Below are 22,274 nucleotides of genomic sequence, written 5' to 3'. Positions count from 1 at the left end.
AGCTAATATAAAATCGTATACACTACTATTAGCTAGTATAAAATCGTATACTACTACTATTAGCTAATATAAAATCGTATACAACTACTATTAGCTAATATAAAATCGTATACAACTACTATTAGCTAATATAAAATCGTATACAACTACTATTAGCTAATATAAAATCGTATACTGCTAATATAAAATCGTATACTACTACTATTAGCTAGTATAAAATCGTATACTACTACTATTAGCTAGTATAAAATCGTATACTACTACTATTAGCTAATATGAAATCGTATACTACTACTATTAGCTAATATAAAATCGTATACTACTACTATTAGCTAGTATAATGATATTAATCAAAGATGCAAAGAAATATTACTACTACTAGCTAATATAAAATCGTATACTACTACTATTAACTAGTATAATGTTATTAACCAAAAATGCAAAGAAAGATTTATGCAATTTAAGATCATTATATAATATTATCAATCAACAAAAAATCAGTACTTATAAGATTAATATCGAGATTACTTTCTCAAATGCGATAAGATCTAAAGAAGATTGTACGTAATTTAAGATTAGTATATGTATAATATTTATACGTACATACAACGAATAAATTAAAATAAATAAAATTAATTCCAATTAACACAAAAATGAACAAAACGCACTTTTCAAAAAAGATTAAAAATAAAAGCAGTAAACGTATGTGAAACTCACTGACACTACTCATTCTTCTAACAAAAGAACTGATCTTTCGAATTTTTCAAACTGGAATTAAATAGGTCCTTTATCTTTTTTTTGTATTATCTTGTCCCAAACGAAAGCGTCCCATTCATGATCGTTCTGTTCCACCACCGACGACGATACACGTGGCACGGGATGGTGTTAAATATAAATATTAGACGCGGAAAAATCACGCGACGCGACGTGACAGGCCGCAGACAGGCCGACGGATCCCGTCGACGGAAGCCCGATCGTTCGGAAATAATAACAACGCGACGTAATGATCGAGCGGACAGCGTCGATGGCAAAGGCAAACACCGCGTAAATATATTCCAAACACGGGCCGGCGTGGATTCGAAGGCTCGCCGAGGCCAAGTTACTTGTAATTTAACGTTAATCACGGCATTGTGCGGGCGCGTGCCACGTTTACATATTGCCGTGCATAATTGCTGTCGTTAAACGTTTCACGCCACTGAATTATTAACTGAAACGGATTACGGTGGCCGACGGCGTGCCGCGGCCCATTAAACGACGCGTGTTTCCCGAGGATCGGCGAGAGCATCGCCGACGAAGGGTCCCAGGGCCAGGGGCGGCAACTAATTTGATTTTCGTTCGGCCGTTTGGTCGGAACGGGGCGGATCCTACCGTGAAGAAAAACCGGCGGAAAAGTATCCGCGGGATTCTCTGCCGGTTGTTCTTTTCTCGTTGAAAGAAAATAAACCGGGGTAAAAAACGGGGAGCGAGTTACGGTCTGTCGAACGGGCAAAACGAAAAACGGTGGAACGGCACTGAATGTTAGTAGTACAAGTCCGGAACAAGTTGGGCGTTTCCGCGGGCGAGCAGCTGGCCGACATTCAACTGGGAAGAACAAGCGACCGCTTTTTATTCGCCGCCACCTGTTTCGTTCGCCTCGTTCCTTACTTTGCCCGGTGTACACACGTCCAGCCGAAAATCTCCAGCTACGAATATGCGGAATGCACGCTGTGCATGTGTGCAAGCTTGGTCGTTGCGACGACTACGACGACTACGACGACGACAACGTCGACAACGCGCAGCATCGCGACAAGGGACCGACGCGTTTCCGCCGTGCATTTGTCTCTACGGGCACTGGGAACCTCTGCATATGCTGATACGCGAGCAGATGCTCTGATATTGATGATTTGTGACGTCACGCTGTATTACGAATCGCCGATATTGTTTGGCGGAAGCTACTTCCGTGGACGCCGTGAAATCTCGCTGGCCTGGCTGACAAGTTTCGACGCGTTTTACAGGCTTAACGTTCTGCGGGCTTAACGTTCTCCGAGCTTAACATTTTGCGGACGAGCAGCTTTGAAGTTCAAACAGTTTTATTTATTTGCCTGCTCGTTTATTTACGGGTATAAGCTCTTTGGCGCATAAAGTTCGCCGTACATCGTAAATGGTGTAACGTTCAACCCGCCGCTGTCACGCTGGTTCAAAATCTTTCGTGGTTCTTTTTTGGGAAAACTGATATCGTCGTGAGAATAGCATGAAATGAACAATTAATTCAATATATGTATTCGGCAAAAAATGGGATATCGAGTAATTTCTAACCCGTAATTTCAACCCTGATGAAGCATGTCCAAGCGGGCCAAAGATCAAACAGCATCAAAATTCTGCTTGCAACGTCATCAGCCCGCTTCCGCCCGCAGGTGCGGGAAAACATCTGAGACATCCTGCTCAGCCATTGTCACTCGAAAACTTTGTTTCCCCAAACCTCGGCAGCACCCTCGAATCGGCGCGAGCCCGTTTCCAGTGAAATTCTGCCGCGAACAATCGCCGCGCTGCCTCGTCCCCATCGGAAACGTCGAGCGCAATAAAAGATGGATGAAAGTTCAATTCCACGTGATCGCGGAAAAATGATGTATTCGCCGCACACGCGTCGGCACGTGTATCGGCGAAGCGTGTTTCTAAGTGGGCTTCATTTCCTGTCTGTCGCAAGGACCGACCGAGCGTTCTCCAAACGGATGTTCCTAAGAGAGAGAGAGAGAGAGAGAGAGAGAGAGAGAGAGAGAGAATGAGAGAAATAGAGTGCGTCTCTCGTGTCTCTATAATACCAACAACTTTCAAATAAAAACCGTGAAACACAGTCATTTTCACCGCCATGCTAGACCGCGGTTTTTTATGCAAAATAAAAATGTTTTCCATTAATTTCAAGAAATCAGACTCGACTAAAAATCTATTTTTTCCCTTAATCCCTTGCCGTAATTCAACGAGTCTAATCCGTAACGAAGATTTTTAGTAAGAAGCTGTTAACACGTTCGTCGCCCAGCACAATTCGGTCGAGTTTCTCGCGGGGCCCAAATCCGACTGATGGAGCACCGAAACATAAACAGAGGGATAAATTTTTTAAATAAATAATGTTAAATAAATTTAACCTTGACATAACCTGAACTTCAAGAAGCGAAAAAAATGTAGAAAAAACTACGACCTATTGTTCGAATTATCCAAAATCACCTCAAATGTGTTTAGGATATAAGTTAGTAAAAAAAATAAATATAAATTAGTAAAAAGTATAGTATAATATGTATATAGTATAGTATTTTTAGTATTTTTATATTGTAGTATATATATATACAATATATTTTATATTGTTGTATATCCTATATTTATATTTCAGTGCTTATTCCATTTTATTCCTTTTAAAATTCAACTGAAAGTCCTATAAATTGAATAAGAAGAGCGTCACACATATTTGGGTGACGGGGCCCCCACGGAAGCATACCCGTCACCCAGATCTGGGTGACGCGACGACGAACGTGTTAAATACGAATGGTATTCCGTTCTTTTAAATTGAAATCGAATTCTGTTCTTCTCCCCATGATATTTAAGTATTCAAGGGAATGTAGGCACAGGATAAATTTAAATTTTCTTCTTCTTCTAAGAAATTGTTATAATCGAAAAACTTCTGGTCCGACAAACTGAGAAGAAAATGGTACGGCGAGGGATTGACAGTTTTAATTATTTAAAAATAACATGTCTGTATGTGCGCGATGTTTCCAAATGGAATTACGTTTAACGATGTCGCTGGTTGCCTTTACGTACACTTTAATAATATTACAGCTATGGTCTTAGCGATGCGTTATCTGCGTTCTTAGAGTTCTACGAGTTCTGACCGTTCTAACAGTTCTGGTGGTTCTAACAATTCTGGTGGTTCTAGCCGTTCTGGTGGTTCTAGCCGTTCTGGTGGTTCTGACAATTCTGGTGGTTCTAGCCGTTCTGTTTAACGTTCTAGGTGCCCTTCCGCTTGTCACCTCGGTTTTTTTGTTGATTGGTGGATGGTGGGTTTTGGTGGAGGAAATGAAGCGTTTTTGATTGGAGATGGGTGTGTCGGAAGGAACTTGAAATGAGGAGTGGGAAACTGTTCGAAAGTTCGGGTTGTAAATTTTCCGTTTTGGGAAATATGGAATTTATGAGTCGTGTTGTCCGTTCGTCGGGTCGAAGGGTATTTTCGTTTGGGTGCATTTTTTACTGTCGCAGGTATCGCTTAATTGCTCAAGGGATGGCCAGGGACGTTCGACCTTCGGTGTTGCCGTCGCAACAATGTCTTTGATTTTTTATTCTCCAGATGTTCGACCTATTTTATGTTTCACGTTACCATTTTCCAGATGAAATGCACAAAATCCGCAGTCTATTGATCCAGTACCATGTGGAGTTGTATTTTTTTGTACGGCATGTTGCGCATCATTCCCCGTAGATCCGTAAATCCGCTCTTAGCGCACTATCTGCGGGTCGCAGATCGAGCTTTGCTCTCACGTCCAACGGGGGAAAATCAGTGAATTTTGAAAAAATCCGCTTTCCAAAAAACATTTAATATTTGCAAAGCTGACAATAAGATTTTGATAACAACTATGTAACTAGGATTTTTGGGATTTCACAGAGGAATTCTTTCGAATGTATAACGAAATTAGAACAAATTAAATTTTATGAAAAAGATATTAACGCGTCTCCCGCAGATAGCGCGTTAAAATTGCGAGCAAACTAACGAAATCGTGATTTCGCGAAGCTGTTCATTATTTCAGCGACTGCGACTGCAGCAGCTAACGAACTCGAACGAAACGAAGAAACATAGCAATCTGTTCTTCGCGGGAACGAAACAGAATCCTAAATTACAATCGCGGGAGCTCGAGGGTCCGCGGTCTCCATTCCCGAGTCATTCTTCGCGTTACCAGTTACCACGCCGGAATATCCGATCCACGGCGGATCCGAGCCGGCATCGAAGTTCTTTCATTAAACTTGCGAGGATTGTTGCCTCCGCGGATGTCCCGGGGCAACCGAGTGTCCGGAGCCAGCGACGAGCTTGACAAAGTTCCTCTCAGCCGAGACAAAGGGCGCGTGCAACCGTCGGCCCTCGATTTCGCATGAAATCTCACAAAATCGCATGAAATCTCACAAAATCGCACGAAATTGCACGGAATTGCACGGAATCGCGCGAACTTCCTACGGGCGCGGCACGCGAATTTTTCCCGTCGCCGCTTCGACCCGGTTTAGGTATTCAAACTTTCCGTTGCGAGCCACGCACGAACCAATCGTTTCGACGAAAACGAAACGTGTCCGACAGCCTGATCGCGGTCTCGCGATCGTCTGGCGATGTGAGCGACGTCTGCGCCCGACGCGGCATGGAGAAACTTTCGTCGGATCGTGCGGCCAAACTCTGCCGTCGTTCCGCGAAGGCTGCGCGAATTTAACGCACACAACCACGGACAGCGGAGCATTTTCACAATTGTTGTCAGAGTTACGATGATAATGTGGGAACGTGTTTGAACGTATCAATATTTTAACACTTTATCGACCGCTAGCCTATTTATCGGCTTTTCGATTGCCAATGTTTATCGATCGCTAGCCTATTAATCGGCTTTTCGATTGCCAATGCTCATCGACCGATAGCCTATTAATCGACTTTTAGCTATCGACGGTTTTCGCTTCTTTACTGTTTTGTTAGTAGCTGACCTCCTGTATGCTGACCTCCCCATATCCTTATGAATTATAATTATAATAATAATTATTATTTATTATTATTTTTAAAGGAATAAGCACAACACAATGAATAGCGAAAATTTAGCCGGTACTGGGAGCAAATGCGCGCGCGACTAAGCCAGTCCTTACTGAGTGGCAGCCTCAACCACGACCGGACGATAAAGTGTTAACACTAAAGCCTAAGATCGACGTGTCTAGTGGCCAGTCTCACATTTTTTATTTTCAAATTGTGAAGATTTTTTTCTTAAGATTGAATCAATTTTTTCATTCAGGTATGCTTGTAATAAAAATTGCGAGATGTCTGTATAAATACAATCCTTTCGTCGTTAGATAGGTTTAGCGTTAATTATGTTATAATCGTGGTACAATAATTTCAAAAAGTAAATGCTACGTAGAATTGAATGCATGATCCAACACTAAATTATATGTACTTATTTTTTAAAAACTTCGATAATATTTAAAACTAAGGGAGAGAACAAACCCCTGTGGGATACTGACCATGCGATACCATTCAAATTACACATAAAAAATGTTTTACTATCTGAAAGTTAAAGAAGATAATGGTTGCGTACAAGCTTTAAACTTGCAATTTTAATTGCTTCTAATTTACGATTATCTGAAAGAAATAATACAGTATTGGATTCGCATTGAAACCATCTATTGTATTATGACTAAAAAAATGTATGATTCCATTTACAAAAATCAACTTGACCTTGAAATATCATTCACCACTGTGTCAATAAAAAAATTGCTGATACTACCCAAAACATCTCTTTATACTGAACGCTTTCTGTATAAACATTATTTTCGTAGCTTCGATCTATTCCGAGATATTTCACTGTTCTCAGTTAGACGTAGCACCCTGTACATACAGGTCATTTGAAGCAACTTTTTCCTTTAGAAATATTTTCTCCGAGGCTCCGTTAACGAGTTATTAACGAAAAACCGTGACCAATGAGAAGCGAGCTCAGTTGGCGCGTGGCGACCGAGCCAATGAGCGGAACTGGGCTTCGTGCACTGATTAGCTGGGCCGCCTCGCGTCAGCCGTACTCGATTCTTATTGGTCACTCTTTTTCGTTAATAACTCGTTAACGGTGCCTCGGAGAAAATTTTTGTAAAGGAAGAAACTGCTTCAAATGATCCAAGGAACCCGCCATTTCTGGATTGCGAGACATTTTTGGGATACCCTGTATATTTGCTATATTATTATTTCTATATATAGTATGCTATGTTAAACACTATTTTTAACACGAGTTTATAAAAGCAACAATAATACATTTATTCTGATTTTTAGCATAATATTGTAATCTAAATAATCGTAAATTAAAAAATCTAAGCTAACCCATTATTTTAACTGATTCCGTAAACTTAGTATTAATATAATGTATAAGGTACGCACTGTAACTTCAACCCACTCTCGTTACAAAATCGATTACAGAAAAGCGAGAGTAGACCGGCAAATTCGCATTGCGATCCGTCACTCGAGAAAATTCGGTGCCAGGAATAGAAATATTAGCGAGTGATAGCGCGCCGGAAGGCCGTACGATAACGAAATGAAGCGAGTAATGGAATCTAGAGTAATGGCCAGGCGTCGGTGCGCAATCAGACGGAATCACGAGCTCGGGTGGCGAGCCTGCCGAAGCTTGCGATCATAAAGGCAACGGTGGCCCGACGCGAACACGGACACGAGAGGGGTAGCGTGAAACTCCGGAGGATGTAGTTGCCGTTCACCGTTCGGGGGTGGGAGGGTGAAAAGCAACAATACGTCTAGGTGCCAACGGCCAAGCGCTATCGTAAACATCGATCTGCCGGCCTCCGGTGTCAGCGGGGGCTGCAACGACGGTGTTCCGCGCAGATAGCGAAATCCCCGATATCAATTTTCCGGCGACAACACGGCGCCGTAGACAAATGTCGAATTTAAGAAAAGGTGCGCGGAAACGGGGCGAAACGATATCAAACGGTTCCGCGGGGAATAGCCGCCGTAAAATCGAACCTTATCGGGACCGGCCGGGATTCTCGTCGCGGAACCGTTATAGCGTATTATTTCGATTCTAATATCCATCGAGGATGTACTTTATTCAGATTTTACGATGCTCCCGCGCGCGACGGGAGACTTCGCAATTTATCGCACTCGACGCTGCTGCGGATAGCTGCGGCCATGATACTGCGGCCGATAACGCGGCTAACGAATGGATGCCACTCAGATTTTCCGGATTTCTTCTTCTTATAGAATAACTAACTCGCTGACTAAGTGCTTTAAACCGTTCAAAGTGGAGCAATCAGTGCCTGAATTGCCGCCGGAAGTGATCCGTTTAGGATCTTACGTGAGAAATTGCTCGAACGTTTATGTATGTATTTCTACACGAAATTTGAATTTTTATGCGAAATAATTACCGTGGTTCGTGCTCCACAGATTCGACTCCTTTTACGTCGATTACATTCAATTCTGTTTTTACACGCTATTTTTTTTTTTTATTATTCGATTTCAATTTTAAGGACAATTATTTTCATCAACCGCAGTTTTTTTTCTAGGTACATCCGGGGCAGTACTGTTTCTCTGTCTATGCACGTGGTAGCTTTTTTTGTACGGTATTTTTTCTACACAGTACTATTTCACATGATTTTTTCTAAAACCTATCTACGCGTGAAAACGGAATTGGCAATATAGCGTTGTATATGTTTCTTGGTATACATACATTGGTATATACATACTATATAGGGTGTCCTAAAAATGTCTCGCAATCCGAAAGTGACGGGTTCCTCAGGTCATTTGAAGCAACTGTCTCCTTTACAAAAATTTTCTCCGAGGTACCATTAACGAGTTATTAACAAAAAACAGTGGCCAATGAGAGGCGAGCTCAGCTGGCGCGAGGCGGCCGAGCCAATGAGCGGAACTGGGCATCGTGCGCTGGTTAGCTGGGCCGCCTCGCGTCAGCCGTACTCGATTCTTATTGGTCACTGTTTTTCGTTAATAACTCGTTAACGGTGCCTCGGAGAAAATTTTTGTAAAGAAAGAAGCTGCTTCAAATGATCTGAGAAACCCGCCATTTCCGGATTGCAAGACATTTTTGGGACACTCTGTATATACATATACATATATTGTTTGCGCAGAGATATGAAATTCTCCTCGACGATTTGAATCCGCTGACACGCACTGCTGAACAAAATTATAAGACAGCCAATGTTTTAAAACATTACTTTAAAAAAAGATTTACTTTTAAAAAAGATTTTACTTTTAAAAACATTACTCAAAAGCACTACCCATTATTAACATTTCAAAATGTGTGACAATTTTCTACAATTTTCTACATTCTTCTCAATTTTCTAAGCAGTGTCTCGTAATTATGTCCAAACAAAATTATATCGTTTTCAAATAAACTAGGAATCCGCTATTATTTTTCGCAAAATTTACAAAGATGTTATTAACCCTTTGCACTCGAGCGGTGACTCTGAGGCGCCATTAAAATTTATTATATCGCATTCTAAGATAATTTTTATATTAACAAAGTTTAGATTTAAAAAATTGTGAAGAGCATAACTGTTGCGCTAGTCACAAGAACCAATTTCATATGCATAAAATGCACTTTGTCATATCAAATAAAAATACTGTAAATCGGAAAAATGATTTTAAATTCACAGTTAAAACAGCTTCGAGTGCAAAGGGTTAAAAGATAAACAATTGTGATTTCGCGAGACGTATTTTCACGCAACTATAATTATCAAGTACCTGAAGCAAAAATTTGCAGGATGTCTTACAATTTTATCCACCGGTGTATGTACGGACTCGAGAGTTTTCAAACATGATTCTCGCTGCTTAAAAGGGGTCGAAATTGGTTCGTGACCTTCCCGGGGCGCCGATCGATTAACACGTTGCCTGCCACGCCGGGACATATAAAAAGCCTCGCAAACCGAAAGCATTTTATTCGGTGGAACCGGAATTGAAAAGGCAGGATTTGTCGTAACGATCACTCTTTCAAGCTGCTTGTATCTCGGAGATCCTAATAGAATTTCGTTCCACTCGATCCAGTAATAGGGGATGCTAGAACGAGCTAATTGGTTCCAGAAGTTCGTTCGTTATAGAACATCTGTTCGTTCTAGTTTAAAGTGAAATATATGTATTTAGGAGTAATCTGTTAGAAGCCCGAGCGAAGAGCAGAGTGGCCAATTAATACGACAATTTCATTCGAAAAAGTCGAAATGTGGATGCATGATTCGGCAGCAAATAGGAAAGATGCATGCAAGTGTAAGTATAAGAGATGTGGAGAAAATATGTGTAAGTTGAGTGAATATAAAACGCGAAGAGACGTAAAGAAATGTGAAAAAATGTAAAGAAATGTAAAGAAATGTAAAGAAATGTAAAGAAATGTAATAAATGTAAAGAAACGTAAAGAAATATAATAAATGTAATAAATGTAAAGAAATGTAAAGAAATGTAATAAATGCAAAGAAATGTAAAGAAATGTAATAAATGTAAAGAAATGTAAAGAAATGTAATAAATGTAAAGAAATGTAAAGAAATGTAATAAATGTAAAGAAATGTAAAGAAATGTAATAAATGTATATATAAAAATGTGAAGAAACATGGATATGTGGAAAATGTAAAGAAATCTGATCATACATATAGGAAATATAAAGAAAGCTCAATACATAGAAAATGTGAAAAAAACTGAATTTGTACGAAATCTAAAGATACTTGAAATACGTGAATTGTAAAAGAAGACGAAATACAAAGAAACGTGAGATGCATGAATCGAGAAAGAACAAGAAATATATGAAACACAAACAGTATCTCTAATGGAATTTACAATCAGCACCCATTACATTGTTCACGGAGCCACGCTAATCGGAAATCCGGTTGAATGTGACGCTTTCAAACTTTCTTCAAGGATATTATTTTGTATCTATAATAGAATGTAAATAGGAAATAACGAATAAAATTATAATTAACACAATGAATACTTTAATACGTGACGCGAACAAAAGATACAAAATATTAGTATTCTTGAAGAAAGTTTGAAGACGCCACATCCAACCAGTCAAACTCTGTCCGGTTCTAATTATCAGCACGACGTTTAATTGAATGTTTCAACCCCTTAACTTGTACGCTCGAGTTAATTCGAGCGCGCTAAACAGGCCAAACTGTGCACACTCGAGATAATTCGAGCGGCGCGTTGTATTTTATGCTGCTATAATTTTCCACGCTCGAATATAATCGAGAATTGAAAATAACAATGTGAAAGCAAAGAAAAAAAATCGTTTCATTGATATTTATCATTTACATGGGATTGTAAGCTATGACACTTATTTATTCAAGAATATAAATATAGCCTTTTTCCATGGAACAAAAAAATGCAGTATATCAAAATTCTCCACCAAAAGAAAAGTTGAATCAGGGGCGGTAACAAATGGATCAAAATCCACAATTAGAATAAAACTTTTGATTATTTTTGTATTCTTTTAATTTTTTTGCCAAGACAATGTTCTAAATTGTTTTTTTACATTAAAAAAAATTGATTCTTTTTGGCCGGTTTTTTTCAAAAAAACTGTACGTTAAGGGGTTAATTTGACAGTCATTTCTCGTAGCATAGCGCCAATCGCGCGATATCGGAGAACCGTGTTTCCAGGTGATGCAAAACTGACGGCTGTCGCGTACGACCGCGGTGTCAGTCAAAGTGTTAAATACGGCGGCCGAAGCTATTTCGGATAAAAGATGCGGGTCGAAGCTGGGAAATAATCCCGCGGACCTGGATTGCTGGTCGGCCTGGTTTCGCCGCTGTTATTCCGGCCGAATTCAGCTCGCGAGCGAACGAGCGAGCGAGAGCGCGATTGCAATAAACCGTGGCGCACTCGGCGGTTATTAAACGCGGCATAAATATAAAAGTAAGGAACGAAGCTCGGCCTCGATTGCGTTTCCCGGGTGGGAAAACGCGGAACAAGCGTAACAACGTAACGGGAGAGGCCGCACTTCGGGGAACACAACTCGAGCCCGGTCTTTGTTAATTGAACCAACCCCGGAATTCGAAACGACGAAACGTTCCGAGCGGAACTACTCGGCCAGGACGAGATGCGTCTCGCGACGAGGATCAAGGGAACGCGATCGTCGCGTTTCCAGGAATCTTACGTGTCCCGTGAATTTCTATAAGATTAGTCGTGCCAATTACTGTGCCTTTGGTTTATTTTCAAGCGTAATTAATTTTACATTTATCGAATATGGTATACATTGCTCAAGAAAATTACGAAAATTATTTACAAGTATTAAAAATTTAACATTATTTAATTTTCAAATTAAAGCTTGAAATCTCTACTTTAAGGTGCTGTTTCTCGATTTTAAGTTAGACGCACCCTCTCCAGTGTAAACCCTTAAACGTGAGACCATGTTTGTCATATTGAAAATTGTCAAGTTTGACGAAATGCATGGACTTCGTAAAATTTTTCTCGGACATGCCGTTTACAGTGCAATAAAGTTCGATCCTTCTCCTTTAATTTAGGGAAAAAGGAACGTGGCTGCGATTTTTTTTCGCAAAGTTACAGTACTTTAAAGTTACCCTCGTCAATCTCATATGTCAGTCTCTTGGAAAGAGGTGGTTCCTCGAAGCAGTTTTCAATATGACGAACACAGCTTCACATTTAAATGGTTACAGTGATGTGGGTGCGTGAAACTTGTGAAATCGGAAAATAGTATTTCAAAGTAGAGGTTTCAAGCTTTAATTTCTAAAAAATGTCATCATCCTGCGATAATTTTTCACGGAATTATCGTCGGCCAAAGATGATGGCCGATTTTAATCCAAAGTTTTTCTATACTATAATTTTCTGAGCAGTCTGTTAAATATTGTTATTTAATATATGAATATTGTTATTTGTTAAAATGAATCGTGTAAAAGACGGAACACAGAAATTACTTCAACATCTTGATACTGATTTTGCAAAATTTTCTGCAGACCTTGTTATGAACAAAGCTTGAAAAAGTACTAAACGAGTGAAAAATCAATATTCAGTTAAGGCCTCGAGATTCATGGGAACGCGTCGCGGTTCGAGTTAACGCGTTCATCGTCCCATGACCCATATATTAGTCATGACTAGACTGCGGATGTTGATGCAAATTCGTCTCTTCGGAGACTGTGTGCCGCTGCGGGAAAGTCTCGATTACACCGAAATCTGCTTTCTGGGCTGAGAGCTTCGCGAAGTTCACTGCGAACTGTATCAATGTTTATTAACGCTAAAACTACGATCTAGATCACTAAACTAGGTTCCCGATGTTTATTTTTACAGTTACTGAAATTATAAAAATCTTTCTACGAGGAACTGACCGGCCTGCGCACATTTTTCTTGCGATCGAACAACATATCATTATTTGAAATAATCCGATTGTTTCTCAAATACTTCATCATTCTTAGTTTATAGATTATATATATATAACTAACTTTTTTTTTGTTTTCAATTCAAACAAATTATCTTCAAACATGTTTCTATTTGAATAACTTTTCATTTCGATTACGCGCTCAAATAAAGTAACAAACAATTTGACATACGAAGCATTAAGTTAATTGGAACGGAAATTAATAAGAACTAATAAGGATTCTTGAATCAATTGTTTGAAATTAACTGAAAATTATTGAATTAAATTAATTATACTTAACTGAATTTAATTGTACGCAGATAAACTCCAATTATACTTGGGATGGTGTTTTTATGATTTAAATTATTTCCTTTTAAATCAAAATAACGATGCAACGTTTGAAAAATTACTTGACAGCTCAAATAGACTAACGTGTAGTTATTTCGAATAAGGTACAAACAAATACAGTAATATATTATCTTTACGATTTTTTTTTTTTAATATTTCATTTGAAAGAAGTGGAAATATTCGATCAATATTCATACATTGCGATTTCAGTCAATATACAAAGCTAAATATCCCAGTATTTACATCCTCTATTTATTTTTATTAAATAATACGTCCTCAATGCGCGCATTTCTATATTTTCAATTTCTTTTTACAATGGCCCCGTTGGATTTTACGCTGCAAATCAATTTACACCCGACACGCTTTGCACGATGCGGTCCCTTTTTGTATGCATCCGCCATGTCAAAACGGACCGAGATGTATAGCGTAAAAAAAATCAACAACGAAGTACTAGAAATAGTATCCTGCTTCGTGTTTCATTCGCTGGAAGCTTTGTCAAAGGAACAATAACCGAAGCGTCATTGTAAAAAGCAACGTAAGTGCTAAAATCGAAAAATGTTGTTCTTTCAATGAAAAACATTGTGCGCGGGGATTGGAATATCCTGGTGTACAATTTCAGTGTAATTTCTTTTCGCCTGTGCGAAACCATATCGATTGTCCACAAATTTAATTGGGTGACAAAGTTTTCTATAAATTGAAAAATCGTAGATTTTGTGGCATTATTGGTTTATCGTGTTTCTAATCGCTACGCAGATTCTCATTTTCATTTCTTGTTTTGTGAAATCTATAATCATTTTCTTTGAACATATAACGAAAATACAAACGATACACTTTTTATAGACATATTTATTTTGTTTAGTTACACATTACATACAGAGATTTAGAAATGAATTATATATTAATATGTAAAAAATGTATTATATATTCAGATATGTATTAATATAATTGTTAAGTAAAAGAACCTTTGCTGTTATAGGAGGGTCGAACATTGAATCTGAATAAATGTAAACATCAAAAAGTTATTCCTAATAACGAATAATTTTTCTTTGAATAAAATTATATTCGAATAACATTTCGAACGTATCCTTTGAATAAATTCTTTAAATAAAATTTTATTCAAATAATATATCGAATAAATGCTTTGAATAAAATTTTATTCAAGTAACATATCGAATAAATTTAATAAAATTATAATACATTTAATTTAATTTTATTCAAAAACCGTATCGAAAAGGGGAATGGATAGACATTTATTTCTTCTCTTAACCATTTTTCTGAGTTACGAATAGAGACCTCGGATCTTTATAAATTATTATTCTATATATATAAAATAAACTTTTCCGAATAAAATTGTATTCGACAAACATCTCGAATAAATCCTACGAATGAAATTGTATTCGTTATTCGAGTGAAATACAACCAACTGTAATTTTAAGGTGACGACTGTTCACGCTGTTTCGCAGCAGGAGCACCGGAATCGCGGAAGAGAACGTCGAGAAAAATCTCTCGTGGTCTCGGCTGAGAGAGAGTCCACTGTAATTGGTAATCGCGATATGCTCGAGATCGCGGCGGCGGAATAAAAGCGAGGCGGTGACGGATCGAAGATTGACGCCATTAGGTAAGAGATTGCTTTCCCGGCGAGTCTGCGATCAGCATTTTTCCGGGAAGCCCGGGTGCCGGCGTTCCCTCGGAGAGTTCGTTACCTGTTTCAATTTTCTCGAATCGAACGTGACGATGGAACAATCGGGCAGCCGGCGAGGAAACGCTCGACGGAGAAAACAGCCGTGTCCGATACACGGAAACGAAGCGTCGCGCTTTATTTGGGAAAAGAGCTCGTCGGGTTTTCAGTGCTCTCCGGTAGCTGGTAGGGTCTCCAAGTGGAAAATCGCTGGAGCGTAGGCGAGGTACAGCAATATGTACGGCGATTGTCCTCATCTTTCATCGCGCGCGTCGCGGCGCTCTTTTAGGATGGGAGGTCAAAGGCGAGGCGCGAAATAGAAAGCTGTCACCGGAGTGCAGACACAGGACCGACCATACAGGAACCAGTTGCACGGACTTCCTCGTCCTTTGATCCCTCGACCTCCTTCTTTCCGGATCCGGCGATCGCGTTTCGCGAATCGCCCTTCGATCCGGATTCACCCGCAAGCTCGACGGTCACATTCCACAAGATTTTGCAATTCTTGCGATGCTTGCTGGCAATAACAATGCACTGTTCACTTCGTACACGGTTTCAAACCATAAATTGTCTCTGCGCGGTCTGTCTTGGGCTTTACGTAACGCGAGGATGCAACTCAGGCACTGTTTCATTTTATATATACGTATGTATGTATGTATTTATTTATTTATTTATTTATATTATATTTATATTGTATTATACTTATTTATTTATTCATTGTTATATATTTATTATATGTACATAACATAAGAAATAATTTCTATTCAAAATTGTTAAAAGATGTCGTTTAACCTCTTCGGAAAAAAAATAGAATAATTTAAATAGAAATTATTGTAAGATGTCCTTGGATACCTTCGATAAGAATAACGTTAAATTTTTCTTTTCTATTATTGAAACCCCATGTAAGATTTTTTAATACGCTACATCGAATTGCAAAAAAACAAGAATAAATTACATGTAATATTTTGCAATTCTCCATCGGCTCGCAATTCTTCTCTCCCAAGAGTATGGCAAATAATTGCATAGATTTAATTTGGGTATTAATACTTTGTTCAAGATCAAGCTAATGCAATTTGTAATAGTCCGAATTGCAATGATATCGCGACGGCCGTGCTATAACAGGACTGAAAATGCAAATATTAAACAAGTAATCCCCACGGTCAACGCAAAACCAATTAACTATGTAAGACCTCCCACTTACAACGTGTCCATCACTGTGTACTCTGCATACATCAAATATTGTTACGAGATTCTGCGCGTCTATGTAAATTTGTAGTTTTATTCGTCGTTTTACGAACTACGAAATTCAGTAGAATTTCGTTGCGTACACTAGTGGCTTTATCACTATAAATCCATTAAGATCCACGATCTAATTATTGCAGAATATTAACTGAAGTTTACTTTCTGTGAACGAGATACATATATACATATTTGCGAAAGCGTTGAATAAATATAATTTCACGAACAGCACCAGAAATTTTGTTAAATAGAACAATGAATAGCCATTGAATTCGCAATTCGAGTCACACGACTTCGAAACTGTGTACGTTGTGCATTCAATTTTTCTTGTGCTTTTATTTTGTATATTTTTAATAAAAAATTGTAATACGTCTTGATGTGTCCGGCGTAATTAACATTATATTTACCTAATAAAACATATTAAATTTGCTTATTCTTTTATTTTGCTTATTTCTGAATTAAAAAATCTATTGTTTCTTATTCGATAAATCTAAAGCTCATTACGCCCGACATATTACAACATATTAAATTTCTTTTATTCAAAAGTAAACAAAATAAAAGAATAAAAAAAATTCAACATTTGTTATTCGACAAATACGAAATTAATTATGACCGAAAACAAACGAAAGGTTCAGTAATTACAAATATGTACAAGGCGTTGGTTCTTTAAAATTTCATTGGCCTGTCCCGCGTGTAATTTGCATCTTGCCAGATTATCGGAAACCTTTTGAGACCCGTATTATTACAAAGTTCGAGCTCGGCGCCGGCCGAGAGGGCCTCGCCTCGAAAATTCATCCCCGGGATCCGTTTCGCAACGGTTTATCGATCTGCTCGATTATTACGAGACACGATCAAATATTGGACGAGCGCGGGCGCGCACGTCTTTTCATCGAACAGAATTCGGTGTGCGGGTGCGGGTCGGGCCGGGCCGGGCCAGGTCGTGGCTCGATAATCCGCAGCAGATTTATCGCGCTAATGCATCGGCGATTCTTACGTAGCGAAGTGCATACAACGATCTCCGGTCGATCCATAAATTACGTCAAACAAAGCCGCAGAGCGGAAGAAGGAGCAGCTAAATCAAAACGCGCTTAAAGAACTCACCGGGCCGGTTCGGGCCGCGGCGATGGCACCGGGCCATCGAAGCGAAAGTTATGGAGGCCGGGCAGACCACAGGCAAATAGGGTGGGCCCGTGGCTATGGTGGTTCGAACGAACACGACACACAGGGAATTAAATTTCACACTAACTTCACGGTTTTTAAACAACAATGACGGATTCTAAATTGTTCAATCAGATTATTGAGGTTGTAAATATAAATTTAATATACATTTATGTTATAAATATAAATTTGATACGATATACATTTATATTATAAACATAAATTTAATACAATATTCATTTATATTATAAATATAAATTTAATACAATATACATTTATATTATAAATATAAATTTAATACAATATACATTTATATTGTAAATATAAATATACATTTATGAGGAATTTATTCAATAAAGTTGTTACTTAGGACAAATATTACAGTAAACAGCTCTAAGAATCAGCATAAATATATTATTGTTTTCTTTATAAAGTAATATAAAACAGTTGCGTTTAGTGATCGGTAAACTTATTGTTAATACATTGTGGCAAAATACCACCGACCCAAACTCGACGAAATAACTTGAATTTTTTTTCAAATATTTATAGGGACTAGTTAACTATAATATGACTAAGATAGTTCTTTTTAATTTTGCTGTTACTTAAATGCATACTGTAAAGTAAACGTTAAACTCCATTGAATGCACTATAGAATAATATTTATGAAAATAATGGTACAATAATTATTTTGAAAATATTTGTAATATAATCGAACTGCATCAAAAATTTTCCGCAATGTATTTCACAAGCATGGTCGTCCATGACACTAAACGAAGATCCACAGTCTAGTTATTACCATCTTTGAAACTAGGAAATGGTGATAAGATGAGACAAGATCGAAACGGGATTACTCCAGTCGTTCACAAACAAGATATTGAAGTGCAGATTATCCTTCTTCTTCGAGACTTCTACGAAACTTCTTCGAAACTTCTAAATTCTTCAGGGACAAGGATTGTTACAATATCTATTGTCTTTAATGTCTTTAGCAGAGTTTAAAACAGATGATGTTTCTCGACAAAATACCCAAAGGATTAATTCTTCTGGGGTTGATAACCACTATATGGTCTAAAACAGAACATTATACAGTAGAAATCAAAATTCAAAATCCAAATTCAAAATTGCTAGTTAAATTCTTTATATTTTCGATTAATTATTGATACGATAGGATAAGGTGACAGATTCTAGATTTGATCGAAGTCCTTTTATGGCATCATCGTAGCAAAGTCTCCCTAATTGACGTTCCCTGATTGTACACAAAAATGGACAATTTGGGAGACAATTTTTATTCGAGTCTCGCGGTTCGTTTTTATACTTGTTGGCAATCGATAACTATAAAAACGAGCCGTAAGAAGCGCAAAAAACGAGCCTCTTCCCAAATTGTCCATTTTATGTACAACCTGAACGTCAATTAGGGAGAATCGACTGTACTTGGAATAATCAAGAATCTATATAATAAAAACCGAGGAAAATCCAGTTTGCTTAATCGAAGTTCTACCGAATCCCAAGGTTACAATTACATCGCCAGATTTTTCGAAGAAGATAGCGAACTAATTACTAGTGTCTGTTCTTAACGTATGCGTGGCGAGAATGGAAGAGAGGGTGGATGAAATGTACCGGAAATTCTAGAGCATATAGAAAACTGTGAATAGGAAAGTTCGAGAAAGAAAAAGAACGACTTCCCCGTACGGGAAGTTGAAAAGAAAGGAATGGAGAAAAGTTAGGAGTACGAGCTCTTAATAGATTGAGGATAAGAATAAGATTAGAACAAGAAGAGGGATGAATGAGTATTGATCGATTGGGGAAGGAATTAAAGGGAGAAGTCGCGTTCACAAGAACAGTTACTCCTTGAGTTCTTGCAATGAATTTAATCGGTATATTGGAAGATGCTAAGTATTGTATAAATTGATAGACATAGTACAAAATGACGCAAGAATCTTCATTTGAAAAATGTTACTTTATCCAAACGGTACATGTCATTAAATCCCAAAATGCGTAAGATTTTTTGGCCAACCGAACATTTTATCAAATGCACGAATAAACTTTGCTCTTATATAAAGTATTAAGATCGGACAACTGCAGTTTTAAAGAAAATTTGATCAATATCAAATTATGACGAATAATTACGAATAAATGCTGACCCGAAATGTTATGTCTAGACTACGGATATTATGCATTCATACAACTTTATGATTTTATGCAATTTAAAGAAATTGTATGCAATTTAAAATTTTATGCATTTTAATAGAAAGATTAAAAGCCTTTCATGGTACCGACATACTAAGTGCAATCTACCGAAATTATTACAGAAGGAATAAAATCTCTGAGTGTCTCCTGTCTGTCGCCAGACAGTTTTTATTTTGTCTAAAGATCCGAAGTCTAGTAAGGTCAATTAATTGTTAAGTAGATCGAAGACTAAATAAAAATCGATGGCTAACAAGAATGCTTTCTTTGTTGGGCAGGTGCAATGAGCTAATGACGTAACCGGAAGTACGAGGCCCTCGAACGTTGGCCTCGAGCACCTCTTCCCAGTAATTACATCGGTGCGGTGGTCGGCTACGTGTTTCCGAAACACGTCGAGAAACGTCGGACCGACGATCATTGTGACGACATGTCGTTCCTCTTGAGCCGCGGTGGTCGAAAGGGGCCCATCATCTGCTTCGTTGGCCTCTTATTGATCTTTGCGCTGTACCAGTTGGGTATCATCTGCGGCTCCATGAAATCCGTCCCCACTGCCATGATGGTCGCTAAAGAGGTAAGCATTCTCACTTGTGCATATTAAACCGATCAATTTTTGTTTATTAAACGTCGACGATTATTCAAAGATTCGTTCAAAAAGTTCGAAAAGTTCCGTTTATTTCGGCCTGGAAATTTTCTTGCATTCAGTCCGAGACACAGCGATTAGTACGTAGAGGGAGAAACAACATGTTAATTGTTTTGTTATTAACTTGCTTAACTTTAATTTATTACACTTCGGGATTCGATTATTTATTTATTATTATATCGCAATAATGAATGAATATACAATTAAACATCGAAAGCGCCTTTGCATCAACGAATATGAAAAGGTAGAAGAGGAGTTATTATCATAAACGTTATAAATCAACGGCTAGTCGACTCAATATGTTCATCGATTTCATATTGTCATATCTTTCGAGTTTATATATTTAAAGGGAAATTATTAAACCGCTTATTACACAGTCAATAAAGATGCCGTTAATGGGCTTGGAGCGAGTCAAAGAAGTAAAAAGAACACGACGCAGAACTCTTCTCCCGATTCCCGGCTCCTTTCTTGTTCGAGCACGGTGCTCAAAAAGAGAAAAGAGGAATCCGAATTTTCTTCCTTTAATAACGTCATATTGAATTTAATTGTACTTTACATTCTGTTGCACCCATTGTATCCGTGTTGAACGCTGTAAATACCGAGAACAGTCGGAGCGAACGAGTTTTTAGTTCTCTATACAAATTGCCGAAGTACATTTATTAAAGTTTCAACAACTTTGCAGCGAAATATGAATCTGAGCGGAGTTTTTGTATATTATTAAATCAACGCCGATGAGCGTACGTTCGCGTTATCGATAATTCTAACCTGTGGAAAATTCAGAATTATCTCCGATCCTCTTCACCATACTGTCAACATGAATGCATAAATATTATAGTGGAATCAATCGTGCCAATTTATAATGATAAGAGTAAGTCGAATTTAGAGCTATTAATAATATAAGTGATCGTTTTTAGAAAGAAGGGAAATATTTCTAAGCCGGTACACTTTTTGAGTCCAATAAAATGAAACACATGTTCAACATATATATACAAAATATATATAAATAAATAATAAAAAAACATAAATATATATACAAATATATACAAAACGCATTTTTTAAATTTTCGTTGTAGGCTCAGATAAAGATATTAAAAAATATTCAAATCGTTTAGTCCAGTTTTAGAAAACAGTTATTACGTTTTAAAAGGTTTCCGAATATTAACCCTTTGCACTCGAGAGATGTCTCTGACGCACCACGTGCCAAAATAATTTTTACATTATCAAAGCTCAGACATAACAGATTGTTAGAAGTCTAACTGTTGTATGAGCCACAAGACCCAATTCCATACGCATGAAATGAACTTTATTATATGAGCCGTTTATTTTGAAAGTAGCTTAAGTCATTTTACCGTAATGAAAAGTGGTGATTTTTTAATGTTTACACGAAATTATTTATACTGAGAAAAATATCAGTATCCTCAGATAACAAATACAAGTAAAACTTCTCGAAAGTTAGCATCCATATTTTTAAACGTGTTAAAACGCAAACCCTTAAATATATCGACTCAAAAACAAAGTGACTTATGCCACTTTCAAAATAAACGGCTCATATAACATGGAAATGCTGTAAGTCAGTAAAGTTAATTTAGATTTACAATTAAAATTCGAGTGCAAAGGGTTAATATGAGTCACTGTATCAGACAGAGACTATAATTGCAGCTTTCGCACTTTACTTTTAAGACTTGAAATTACTATTTAGAACCAAAAGAAGAAATTCGATTTTTTTAAAGATTTCGAAGTCACCTAACCCCCTGAACGGGCCAACAGCGCTATCGAAGAACAAATAAACCCCGACCCGGGCTCCTCCGTCGACCAAAGAATCACGCTCGTAATTTCGTCTCTCAGGATCCAGCGGCGCGGATCCGCTCGAAATTCGCGCAGAATCCGCGGGCAGGCCGCGGAGTAATTACGGATTAGTTTCGGCCGAGTTTTCGCGGCTCGGTTCGGTTCGGCAAACGGCTCGTACGTGCGCGGAACAA

General features: G+C 38.0%; 1 protein-coding gene across 5 annotated transcripts in view; it reads left to right on the top strand.

The window, feature by feature from the left end:
- The window catches only part of Tpst (tyrosylprotein sulfotransferase), a 149,936-nt gene that overhangs the window by 99,816 nt on the left and 27,846 nt on the right, over positions 1-22,274 (top strand). For all 5 annotated transcript variants that reach the window (XM_076523707.1, XM_076523714.1, XM_076523717.1 and 2 more), the window contains one exon: positions 19,934-20,226. In XM_076523707.1, coding sequence (XP_076379822.1) covers positions 20,083-20,226 — 144 coding nt within the window. In that variant the 5' untranslated portion in view covers positions 19,934-20,082. The remainder of the gene's footprint in view (positions 1-19,933; positions 20,227-22,274) is intronic.

Source organism: Megalopta genalis, chromosome 1 (assembly GCF_051020955.1).
Source record: "Megalopta genalis isolate 19385.01 chromosome 1, iyMegGena1_principal, whole genome shotgun sequence".
Classification (NCBI taxonomy): domain Eukaryota; kingdom Metazoa; phylum Arthropoda; class Insecta; order Hymenoptera; family Halictidae; genus Megalopta; species Megalopta genalis.
The sequence above is the reverse complement of the archived record's forward strand: the minus strand, read 5'-3'. Positions and strand labels throughout refer to the sequence as shown.